We start from the raw sequence: 12,944 nt of genomic DNA, 5'->3' as shown, positions 1-12,944 counted from the left end.
TGGGGAGGAGAGGAAAAGCCCAAGAAACGGAAAGGGAGTGGTCAGCAAGGCCAGAGGAAAACCAGGAGAGGGGGTGTCATGGCAGCCAAAGGGGTTTACGAAGGAGCCTGTGCGGGACAGTCAAGAACAGGGGTTCTAGACTCAGTCTAACTGAATTTCTGGCCCCACCATGGTCTAGCAGTGTGAGCTGGACAAGTTATTCCTAATCCCTCGAGCCCTGGTCTTCTCCGCTGCAAAATGAGGACAGTTGTGACAATTACGAAAGATAATGCATGGAGAGTGCTCAGCAGGTAGCAAGCACTTAATAACTATTAAAATAACTTTTTAAGGAGGATATGGCTGGTAGGAAATGCTGCTGAGAGACTGAGTAAGATGGAGATAAAAGCCTGTGTTGGATTTGGCATACAGAAGTTGTTGGTGACAAGACGAGTTTTAGTGGTGGGGTAGAGATGGAGCCCTCTGGCACGGGCTGCAGAGCCTATGGCAAGTGAGGAGGTGGGGCAGAGGCTGCACAGTCCTTGCAGGAAGAACCCCTGTGGAGCGGAGTGGGGACTGGAGGGATAGTTGGAGGGGAATGTGGGGTCAAGGAAGAGGGGTTAAAAATGGCTGCCATGGAAGCATGTTGATTGCTGATGGGGATGATCAAGTCAAGATTGAGACCCTCATCATCCAGAAGAGAGAGAGGATGCATGAAGGTATGAAGTCCTTGAGAAGGCAAGAAAGTGATGGGGTCCAGGGCACAGGCAGAGCAATTGGCCCTCAGTTATAGCAGAAGGGGGGCAAAGGGATGGGGACAGAGGACAACAGCAGGCTTGTGGGTTTGTTGGTGAGAAGAGGCTCATGGTCAGCTTGGTTTGCTTCTATTTTCTCTTTGAATGATGAGTCAAGGTCAACCAAAGGTGGGGGGAGTGGGGGGAAGGATTGAGGAGTCAGGAGAACAGCTGGGCCAAGGCTGGGAGGGATAGAGTGTATCACAGCTATGCCAGGGGGTGAGGAGCTGGTCTCGCCAGCCCGCCAACCCCTGGGGAAGGGATCACTCTTGACAGATTGACACAGCCATTCACGAACTCAGAAAAAAATGTCAGTCGTGCAGCCAAGACCCTGACGAAGGCATTTGGCGGGGCCATCAGCGAGGACAGGACCAGAGCTGTGTTCATCTTGGGAACTATAGGCCTCAGCTTGGGGCCTGGCCCAGAGAAGCTCAGGGCAGGACCGGTGCATGAAAACAAAATCCCTGCCTCCCTTCACTTCCTGGCATCCCCAAAGCAAAAAAAGTAAAGAACAATTCCAGTGAGAGCTGATAAGGATGAGGCCTCCCCTGGACCTTGCTGTCTTGGAAGCAGACTCGTCAGGACACTGACCCCTTTCCTCTTGGGCCCTCGTGCTGATTTCTGTATGAAAGAGCGAATCCACAAAGATAGGCGAGGCGAGAGCTCAGGGAGCACCTGCGGCTCCTGGCAGACGCCTGCGTTCCCCCTGGGGACTCCTGCCCCTCTCGGCAGGGGCTGTCCCAGAACCAAGTTGCTAAGGTTTGTTTTTCCAAGCACAAGTCACTTCTCCTTTAGGGGAGCAGGATTTGGAGTTGAGGAAATGGTTTTGAGAGTTCAGGGAGTGTGCAGGCCTAGCTTCCTGCAAGGCTGGGGAGTAGCTCATGGTGCACATCCCTCTCTGCCAGACCTCAGGTGGAACAGAAGATCTGACAGCACCCACACTAGGTACAGTCCTTGGGCTGCCTCTAACATATACTGCTTCTTTGTGAGTTTCACAAAAGCTGTCCCCTCGGGATAGACTAACCCCCATGGAACAGGCTTGGCTAGCTGAAGGCACCTTTGCGAGAGGAAAAGGGCTTCCTTGGGTTCCTCGGGGCAGACGCAGCCTTATGCCATGCACACAGCCTTCCAGTGGAGTCCAGGCTAGATTTCAGCCCCACTCTGTCCAGTGTTTTTGCACAGTGCACAACCTGCACAACACTGAGCCCAGAGCAGGCACTTTGTGAGCCAGTTCTCAACCTTGCAGCTGACATGAAGCAGGTGCCTGACAAGTGTTAGAAGAATGAATGAATGAGTAAGGAAACTGGACCTTTGCTGGATTGTGGGTGCATCCAGCACCAGGTCTCCCAATCAAGATACCACTTCACCTTGAGGAAGAGATAGTCCTCAGGCTTTCACAGCATCGCTCAGCCCTTTCAGATCACATCTTTAGTTTGCTTCAGCGAAGATTTCAGAAAGCTGTCTCTGCAAGGCAAGTTAGGGGCACAGGGCAATGCATAGGTGGAGCAGACTTGATCCTGGCCATGCAGGAGCGTGGCATCTAGTGGGAAAGTTGGCACAAACGCAGTCACTGTAGGACAGGCAGACAGGGGTGAGGGATTTCCAGAGTGCACACAGGGCGCTGGGGAGATGGCTCACCTGGGGCGTCTGGGGAAGTCATGTGCAGGTGGGGTTTGGTGGAGCCTGGAGTGAGGACTGGTGGGTCTTCAACAGATAGCATTTCAGGAAAGTCCTTTTGGGCAGGGAGAACAGCACGGCAGAGGTGTGGAGCTAAGATGGTGAAGTGAACACCAGGCAGGGAGTTGGAAAGGTAGCCGGGCCCTGAGGTTGGATGCCAAGCGAAACATTCGGGTTACAGTCACCTCCAGCAGGGAGCCATCGGAGGTGAGCAAGCAGAGGGGGATCGATTTCCGACATCTTTCATAGTGACCCGGTAACAAGGGCCAACCAAGGGATTCCAGGGAGGGCAGTCGGAGCTTAGTGTGAGCTCTCAGAACCAGGCCGGGAGTGTCCGCCACCCTGAGCAGCCCCCTACCTTTGGTTAGAGGCTGTCAGCTGCCAGCAACCAGGAGAGAATCTCTGCCCCTCTTCAGAGAGGGGCCTCTCAGAGCCCGCCCTGCAGCTCGGACGTGGTTCTCGCTGGGAGCTGATCGCCGTTAAGCGCCCAGCCCAGTTTCCCTCGTGTTGCTGTTCCTCCGTACAAGCTCTTATCTCCCTTAATAAGCTCACGAGGCCCTTTGTTAATTTATTTTTTTAACTTGAATTTAGCCTCTGGTGAAAGGGTTGGGGAAACTTCATGCACTGTTGCTTCTCTGGCCTTTGACTTTCTTCCCTGACCCGTGCCCTCTTCTGACCCTCATTCAGCATTCATTAACCTACGACCTTTCCTTGAGCACCTACTAAGTGCTAGAGCCTGTGCTAAGGGATGCCGAGATGACTGAGGCTGGGAGTTGTTCACGGTTTTGTGGGAAAAGACGATGCTGATCACGGTTGGGAGGCTTTAGGGAAGTGTGAACAATACTCCTCTCTTGACCTCCTGAGCTCTGAACCAACTAAGGAATAGGGGAGGCACACGGAGATCACACCCCCAGCTTTGTTCCTAGGGAGGCCGGATCGGACAACACGGCTTGACTTCAGGTCTCCATCGGGCTCCCCAGTGCATCACAGCTGAGCTGAGTTCACCCATCCCGAGTGCTGGCCTCCCCTTTGCAGGGGCAGAGCCCAATGACATGCCTGTGTGAGCATCCAAGGCACAAGGCACTGGACAGAGAGAGCCCCGAGGGGCCAGGGCGAGCAAGCCCAGTCCTTCTCCCAAACGCGTCAATCAGATGGGACCTGGAGGAGGGGCCAGGTGTGTGGCTGTAGCTCATGGGCCCCTGACAGAAACAAGAAGCAAAGATTGGAGGGTCCCCTAGCAAAAACAATATATCAAGGGGCTGGCAGAGGTTCTAGAAGGTGCTAGGGGAGGGGCTGCAGCCCTGTGGATCGGGGTGGACGTTTGTGAAACCCTCTTCTGGGGAGACAGTGGTCCGTTTGAGCTGTGGACTCCCAGGAAGGAAGCCTTCCCAGCAGTGCAGGCTTACAGTAAATACCACGTGGCCTTGTTGGATTCTAGGGGACCAGCTGTGTGCCAGGCGAGGAGGCCCGCTCTGGGGATTTCAGGGATGCTGGGAAGCCTCGGCAATCCTTTCCTCTTCCTCCTCCCACCCCATCCCAAGGACTTGATTGATGCTGGAAATCCCACCACTGAGGTTTCATTCTTGGAGCCTAAGACTTTGGGCCACATTAAGATGCAGTGTCCTCAAAAAGGGGGAATGGCTGTTCTAAGCCACTGTCTCCAGGGAGCCAGGGTGAAACGGAAGGTCTATACCTGCACCCCCAAATACACTGAGTCAGCCAGATAGAGCTGCGGTGCTCCAACGAGCCCTTTACCTCTTTGTGCCGTAATTTCCTCACACTGCAGTCTCGAAGGGGATGAGGCTCGACTAAGCATGGTCCTCCCCATTTTCAGCTCCCTCTGGGCTCCAGGTTTCCACGCTCTTGGTTTTTCCTTATACTGCCTAGGAGAGATGTGGGCCAGCTTCAGATGTGTCCCCTATCCGACAAGGGAACAGGCCCAGAGAAGTCGACCGCCTTGCCCAAGGCCACACACAAGGACCTCCATGTTCTCATGACACTGCGGCTCACAAACTGGGTACCCTAGAGCCCTGGGGTCCGCAGCAGTACCCCAGAGGCCAGAGAGGAGACCAAAGCAAGAGAGAAGCAAGCTGCCCACTCTTAAGATCTCTGTGGGAAAAAGACGTTCCACTGGGGAAAATGGTTTGAAAAGCACCACAGCACATTGTGCCCTGTGTCTTTCCATCTGAACTTAAAGAGGACAGATTCAGGAGCAGCCTAGGCTGTGCGTTTGTCTGCCCATCTGCCTCAGGAGCACAGGCCTTATAGTGGCATAGGTTCCTTCCTACACCTTCTATGGCACTGAAAAGAGGTCCCTGGCGGCTGGATTCTTTCTCCCACCTTCGTGATCATGACTCAGCTCAGTCTGTCTTCCATTTTCTCATCATGTGAAGGGAAAAGTTGCATCAGACCTGTGGCTAATGAAGACACAGTGGTCAGTAAGACGCTGGGTCTCACATTCGGTCTCACGGAGGAACCCCCTGGAACAGGGCTTACACGTGCATTGTGCCCCTCTTTGAGTCTTGTTATAGAAATTCTGGAAGCATTCAGTCCCCTCTCCCAAGTTGGCCTTTTTCCATAGCGATCTAGATGGGAGAGGCCCAGTGCGTCTCACCCACCACAGACAGCTCTGGGCCCTGGGGATCTTGGAAATGTGCATAAACTCACCCTCAAAATGGAAGCAAGTCAGGAGCCAAGTGTACAGTGAGAGGAACGTTCTGTACAGCTCTCCTGAGCTACCGCCATGCTCAGGCAACCTAAAACCGCAGTGGGCACACATCCGACTCTTGCTGGCGAGAGAGCTTGGAGAGAATTGCGTTACTGAAAGACATCAGACAGCCCCATGGTGTCCCTAGGAGCTTGTTCATTTCCCAGGAGGGGCCGGCTTTTACCTGGGCTCAAACCAAAGGTCAGGTCCATGTCATCTCTGTCCTTGTAGGGTCCCCGGGTGTAGTAGAAGCTCAGGAAGTACCTTGTGAGCTGAGTCTCTGGAGGACATGGGACAGACGCGGTGCAGCATTGCCCCCTTAGGGCTCAGTGGTTGTGCTGAAGTGCCCAAGGTTCCGTGTCTGAGAGGTGCTGGGCCTCTCCTCGGAGCCCCTTGGGCCAGCCCAGCATCTCTGTGCTCCCTGTTAGGAGAGTTCTGACAGACGGGAGGGGCAGAGTGTCTGTGATGGGCAAGGCCTGCTTTCTCTTGGCCTGAGGAGTCAGTTGTTCGTGTGCGTGTGATCCCCAGGGAAGTGAGGGTGCTGAGGACAGGGGCCATCCAGGCTGATGGGGTCAAAAAGTCAGCAGCACTAACACTGACCGCAACTGTGTGATTCGCGTCCGCCTTTTCCAGTCTCTGCGTATGAAGCTGCAGGTGGGGAGATAGAAAGGTGGATCCACGGCAGAGCTTGCAGTCCAGGAGCAGACCCAGGGCCCCTCACAAAAACACATGTAGGACGCAGCCATCAGCGAGGCGCAGAGGCTGGCTCCCCTTTCTGCTGAAGGGTCAGAGATGGCTTCCAGGCATGGCAGCGATCGAGCTAGGCCTTGAAGGGGGCTGAGGGTGAGAAAATAAAAGAGAATAAACAAAAGCGTGTGTGCAAACCACAGTGGCTTACCGGGGCACAGCCCAGGGGCACAGGAAGCAGTAGGAGCTCAGGTTAGTAAGGACAGTGGAGCTGGTCCCCAAGGGCTCTGAATGCCAGGCAGGGGTATCTGGGTGATTTGGGGGCAGGGGAGACGCTGTTCCCTCTAGAGGCTGCAAGCACAGAATCCAGGCCAGGCTTTGCCGCTGACTTGCGCTGGGACCTTGGACAAATTGTTCCACCCTCTCTGTGCCTCAGTTTCCTCAGCTGTACAATGGGGATCAAATCACCGTGCAGATAAGAGGAGAAATGAGAGCACTTCCTGGCACAAAGCACACGTTTAATGAATGTTAGCTGCTGCTGTTGTTACTGTTGTCATTCATTCATTCATTCAGCACCTATTTCCTGAGCTCTCACTGTGTGCCAGGCACTATTCTCATCACTGGGGGACGCAGAAGTGGACGCACAAACACAATCCCTGCCCTCTGCTTGTGGCTTGCATTCTAGAGCGGACACAGACAGTACATGAGACAAACGAGATAAAGCTGTCAGTGGGTTTTAGGGAGGAGAAGCCAGCAGGGAAAGGAGCTGGGTCCGCCGAGTGGGAGGGGCCGCAGTGTGGAGTAGGGGCTCAGGGAGGCTCCCTGGGAGACTGTTGAGAGAAGACTGAGGGGGGAGGGTGAACAGAATGGAAGGCCCTGAGGAAGGAGTGGTTTCCGGTGGGGAGGATGACCGGCCAGAGCTGTGCCTCAGGTGGGACAGACGGCAGGAAGTAAGGGGCCGGAGGAGGCCCTGTCTCCAGGAGACAACTGGTGAGGAGTGCGAGGAAAACAGTAAAACTTTCCTTTTGTATCGTGTTCTTCTGCCATTTCTGTCTTTGTGTGCATTATGTTATACACGATATATTAATACATACGTCACTTGGCGATGTAGGCGCAAACGTCTTTGACCACCAGGGGAGGAGGCCAGTGGTCAAGGCAGGAACAGATGGGGACGGGGCTGCCCCAGAGGTCAGAGAAGGGGCAGTGGGCCCAGAGCGCAGCAGCCACCTGCCTAGGACCCTGGCCAGCAGTCTTGACAGAGGCGGCCGAGGAGTGGGACATGCTTGAAGGTGCAGGCCCAGCTCTGGACAGATGGTGCGGTGACCACAGCGCTCAGGAGAAGAGCACACTGAGCGTGCCCCAGAGACAGACAGGCAGCACTCACACACGCGTGACGGGCTCTTTCAGGGGCCAGGGCTGCCGAGCAGTTTGGGACTCTCCGTGAGAGAGAGCTGGGGCCTGAGATTGGAATAAAGGTCACTTTTCTGCTCTTTTGGAAAGTGACAGTTTGTACTTTCAAAGGGCTTTGTCGATGTCATACGGTTAATAGTCTCCCGGGTGCGGTGACTTTCCCTGGTCGGAGGGCAGCATCCGATAGAGCAGCCATTTTATTTCATGCCCATAAACACATAAGCCACAGCCTGCTGCCCTTGTCACACTTGGTGGCATCAGGAGAAGAGCTGGAGGGCAGAGCCGTTGCCCTGTGAGGGCTGTGCACCTCTGGTTTGCTTGTCCTTGGGCTCCTTCCAGCCCTTTCTCTGTGGTTGTCAGAGCTGAGGGCAGGTGTCCCAGATAGCAGGGTGCTCTAGGGGACCCTGAGGGCATGTCCTCTGGCGGGGCAGGGCCCAGGTAGGCCTCACTCCCCTCTCATTGGTGGTGACATGTGTCCCCTCCAAGGCCCCACAGTACCAGTGGCTCGATTCCCTGTGTGATGGCGGGAAGGCCTGTCAGTTGGCAGCTGTTTCCACTTGTGCTGGGGGATTGTCTGGCCCTGGGCCCCGCGTATTCCAGGTGGGTCCCCGCCAGACTTCCACGGGGGGAAGGTAATTGTCCCAACCAGAGTCACAGCCGTTCGAGGCCTCTGAAGGGCAGGGAACCAGGAAAGCATCTGCCTCTGCTCTCCTCCCCACAGCTGAAGTCTACATTGGCATTGGGAAGCCTGCAGAAGCCACAGCCTGCACCCAGGAAGCTGCCAACCTCTTCCCGATGTCCCACAACGTCTTGTACATGCGTGGCCAGGTTGCCGAGCTCCGAGGAAACGTCGATGAAGCCCGGCGGTGGTATGAAGAAGCCTTATCCATCAGCCCCACCCACGTGAAGAGCATGCAGCGACTGGTGAGTCCGAGAGCTGGCTGGGACCCCCACTCTTAGACTGGAGCTCCCCTTGGAAGCAGGAGGTGGCTCATGACCCTCAAACCCTCTTCTGGCTCCAAAGGCCAGATGCAGTTAGCTTGCCAGGCTGCCACGTTGCACAAAGCCAGCAGGCACCGTTCCTGTTGTAGTTTGTGCAAATGGAGCCTCTGGGACTTGGCAGTGCACAGCCTGAACAGCCGTACCCGGTGGTGCTGTTCACTCTGAGGGGAGAGTTTGAGTCAATGGCCTCCTGGCCAGTAGTCCAAGCCATCCTGTGGCTCTGGGCTTAATAAAGACATTCTTGTGGCCCTGGCACTGACATTGTCATCTTTTTCTGTGCTGCTTGTAGCAGCCATCTTGGAGGTGCCCACACCCCAGGGAGACGTCAGTACAGAAGCCAGAGCACTTTAAAAACCTGGGGGGCTTCTCACGTTGAGGGAACTGGAGACTCTAGCTTGTCACCAAGGCCACTGGCCAGTAGGGGCGTCCTATCAGAGGAGGCGAGGAACCGAGAGGACTCAGGTAAGTCACCCCAGTTTCCACACTGCACACAGCTGTGGGGCTCTCCAAAAATGCACACGTCCCTCTTGTGATGCCCAGGTCAGAAGCCGGGGGCTGCCCTGCTGTCCCCCCTCCCTCCCCTGCCTGGAGTGGGCCGCCCGACTACCTCGGTTTCCATTAGGTCGGGGGACGGACTGGCCACTCTGGAGGGTTCCCTCTGTTAGGAAGATACATTGAGCACAGCTGCCCCACAAAGTCGCCGGTCTGCTGTTACCTTCCTGTAAGAGTCTGAATTGAAACTCAGAAGTCAGCAAGGCCCGAGGAGCTGGTGAAAAGCCACACTGTTTTCTCTGGGCCTACATGTCAGGCTTAGTTCTGAATTTTTGTTTCGTTCTTGTGGTAGGACGTCTCTGATTTAACGAACCACAGGAAAGAAAAGCCTTGTCGTGAAGCTGAGGTGCCCTTCATGTCAGCAGCCCTTGGGAGCCCAGCATCCGTAATCAGTGCTGTGTGGTATGGGAGACGGAGCACTGGACAGAGAGTCTGAGGACAGTTCTGGCCCCAGCAGTGTCGCTCGCTCGCTCTTTGACTTTGGGGAAGCCCGTCAGCCCTCTGTACTCAATTTCCTTTCCGTAAAATGAAAATGTTCAACTAGATAGATTGTGAGTTTCCGTCCAGTGCTGAGAGGATATGGTTTTGTAACTAATAAGTAAAATATTCTCCGAAGGATTCCAAAGCCTTCGTTCTCTGGCCGTTTCTCCTAGTGACACTGCCAAATGCAGAAGGGGCTGAGCGGTGACTGCTGGTTTCCAACAGAGGCATGCCGAGCCCCCGAGCATTAGCACCGTGGAAGAGCATGTGCTTCCGGGTCAGATCTGGGCTCAAACTCCACCCCCGTCCTTGCTCCTGGGAAACTGCAGGCTGTCGCTTACCCTCCAGGAACCTTGGTGCTTCTGTAATTGGGCTGTCGCTTACCCAGTTCATTCATGAAACTAAATGAGGTGATTCACATAACAAGCCTGGCGGGGTTCCTGGCCCCTAGTAGGTGCTCATTAAATAGAAAACTGAAGACAATCGTTTTCAGTTTTAAAAATAACCTTATAATAATTACAGCTACTTTTAATTTTTTCTCCCTTTGTTGAGCATTTTGTGGCTTGATACAGCTTTATAAATAATTTTACGTATTATCCAAACATTAGTCTGTTTGATTAAAAATATGACATGGCTTTTCATTTTGTCTCACTCTTGTCAGAGGAATTTATAAAGAGCTTTCGAGACCTCTGTGCTTTTGCTAGAGCATCACAGAAGAGGTATTTCCACGCCGTGTACTCAGCCTTTTTATTTAAAAAGGCAGTGTGTTTCTACCTCAGGGCCTATGAATTATTCAGAGCAGTATTTCTTATTCATCCCCGAGGGGAACACATGAGACAAAAGATCAAATAGGAGAATCTCACGGGGGAAGTTTCTGTTTCACCTCTGGAGCTTGTCAAGACACTGAACTCACTGACAAATGCCAGGGGCTGTCCTTTCTGAAAGGAGCGTCAGTGGGCGCAGCACAGGAGAGTTGGTGAGCAAGGGCCCGGGTGATGGACTGGCCTGGCCTGTTGGTCCATGGGCAGCGACGGAGCCTTCTCTGGCTCGGAGACATTAGCTGCTTTGGAGATCTCACCAGTAGGAAACAGTAATAATAATAAACTCTTAAGACTTTTCTCAGCACATCCTGATATATTCAAAAACTGTCCAGAGTGGATGCAGGTTGAGGCCAACAAGCCTCCAGATTTTGAGGAGTTTCGAGTCTCGCAGTCCGAGAATGTGATGGGTGTGACTCTCGAAGGGCGGCTTAGGTGGTTCCTTCTGGGCAACCTTGTAAATGATGCACGCTGGCCTGTGTTCTCCCAGGCTGCCCCCACAGCCCAGCCACAGCTGGCGGGCCCCCCACTGCAACCGAGGGAGGTTCCCCTCCAGTGGTGCCGCTGGACTTCCTGGTGACCATGCGTAGGAAGCCCTGGAACCCCAGGCCCTCCAGCCCGGGAACATCACAGCCCTGCCTTCTCTGCCTCCCTCCCCAAGCTGTGTGGGGAAGCTGGGATGCTATGACTGTGGGCAGAGGAAGGGAAAGGAATGGCCTTTGCATATATTCGTGGGCTAAGGAGGAGTCTCCAGGCCACACTTGCCTGGACTAGAATCCCAGTTCTGTCACTCACTAGCTTTGAGATCTTGGGCAAGTTACTCACCCTCTTTGTGCCTCAGTGTCTTCAGCTGAATAAATAGGGATAATATTAACACCAGACACAAGTTAAACACAAGAACTGAAATCTCTCATTGGGTCACAAAAGCTCCTGCCTCTACCCTCATGGAAACCAGCCTGGTTTATAAGTCCCTTAATTAAGAGGACAGGGTCAGCAGGAGATCAGAAGCTATCTTTTTACCAGGTCGAGTCCCAGGGAAGGGCCAGGGGCTTCCAAGAGGTTCCAAGGGAAGGAACCGGTTGCAGGCAGATTGTGGTCATAGAAAAATCCAGAGGATGGAAAGTGTGTCTGCGTCAGCACTAATGCTCAGAGAGAAAGGAGAGGAGCCGTAGGGACATTTGGGGGGAGTTGTTTGTTTTTTGTTTTTTTCACTGAAGTGTAGTTCACATACAATAATCTCTTAGTTTCAGGTGTACAACATAGTCATCTGACATTTACATACATTGTGAAATGATCACCATGATAAGTCTGGTAACCATCTGTCACCATATGGTTATTACAGTCTTATTGACTATAGTCCCTATGCTGTACATTATATCCTTGTGACTTATTGATTTTGTAACTGGAATTTTGTCCCTCTTAATCCCCTTCACCTATTTTGCCCATCTCTTCACCCCCCTCCCCTTCGGCAACCACCAGTTTGTTCTTTATATCTATGAGTTTGTTTCTGTTTTGTTTTATTTGTTTCATTTTTTAGATTTCACATATAAGTGAAATCATATGGTATTTGTCTTTCTCTGACTTATTTCACTTAGCATAACACCCTGTAGGCCCATCCATGTTGTCACAAATGGCAAGATTTCATTTCTTTTTTATGGCTGAGTAATATTCTGTTGTATATATACACCACATCTTTATTCATTCATCCGTCAATGGATGCTTGGGTTATTTCCATATCTTAGCTTTTGTAAATAATGCTGCAATGAACATAGGGGTGCATATATCTCTTCGAATTAGTGTTTGAAGGAAGGAAGCCACATTGTCTGTTACAGGTAGAGACCAGGTGGCTGCTGGTGACTGCAGAGAACTGTCAACAGTCAGAAGCTTGTGATTGTTCCGTGAAGAATGATTATTTGTTAACTTCTCTGGGTTGTTAGTGGCAGCATGTGCCAGATCACCTGACCCAGCTTGGAGGAGAGGTACAGTTTAAGCAGAAATGCAAACACATTAATATTGTTAAAAAGCAATAATGACTTGGAGGCAAATGGTGTTCATTAAAGTTAATAGAAGGTCAGATTTGACAAGAGAAATGTAAAGTAAACCCCAATGAAAATTGATAATTTTCTAATATTTATAGCCTTCCTATATGGGTTTAAGTTCACATATAGAGAGAAGGGAGAAGAGAAATCATGTGTTTAATATTAATAATGAGTTAGCGCATACCAAGGGAGGCAGAGAGCTGAGTGTGGGCAGATAGGAAGGGAGCAGTGGGCTACAGGGATGAGGAATTACAAAGTAATGTTGTTGACAAGGGGAGGAATTCATAGACTGATAGACTTTTTCCAGAAAATCTAAAGGCATATTTTCATACCATTTTTGCATAAGTGTATAAATTTACATATATTTGCATGCTATGTTAAAAAGCCTGTAGCTCCCAGTACCCAAAATGAATTAACACAACGTCGAGCAACATTTTCCCAACCAGTAATTCTGAGATCTAGAGTAAGGGGAGAGGAGAAAGATAGGGCTCACAGTGGACTGAGGCCAGAGGAACAGCATCCCTGGGCCATAGTACCCAGACCAAGGACAGACACGGAGACTCAGGGTAGCCAAGGACAGAATTACCGGCACAGGAATATCTGCTCGCCCTCTGATAGTGTCAGCCTGCGCTTTTGAGGGCAATGTGTGAGATTGGAGGGTAGGAAAGACACAAGAGCTTTCAGGAGAGAGATGAACGTGGAAGGGAGCCAAGAAGGTTGTGTAGAGAGGAGTTGATAAGGCTAGGAGGGGAAAAGTGTTACTGAGAGATAAATTTATCCTCGAGCATATTAGCAGGGTGCC

General features: G+C 52.2%; 1 protein-coding gene across 12 annotated transcripts in view; it reads left to right on the top strand.

Moving 5' to 3' along the window:
- The window catches only part of TTC7B (tetratricopeptide repeat domain 7B), a 246,416-nt gene that overhangs the window by 204,647 nt on the left and 28,825 nt on the right, over window positions 1-12,944 (top strand). For all 12 annotated transcript variants that reach the window (XM_044774202.2, XM_070514194.1, XM_070514196.1 and 9 more), the window contains one exon: window positions 7,973-8,175. In XM_044774202.2, the coding sequence (XP_044630137.1) occupies window positions 7,973-8,175 (203 nt within the window). The remainder of the gene's footprint in view (window positions 1-7,972; window positions 8,176-12,944) is intronic.

Source organism: Equus asinus, chromosome 7 (genome assembly GCF_041296235.1).
Source record: "Equus asinus isolate D_3611 breed Donkey chromosome 7, EquAss-T2T_v2, whole genome shotgun sequence".
Lineage (NCBI taxonomy): Eukaryota > Metazoa > Chordata > Mammalia > Perissodactyla > Equidae > Equus > Equus asinus.
Note: the sequence above shows the minus strand (reverse complement) of the source record. Positions and strands in the feature narration are given on the sequence as shown.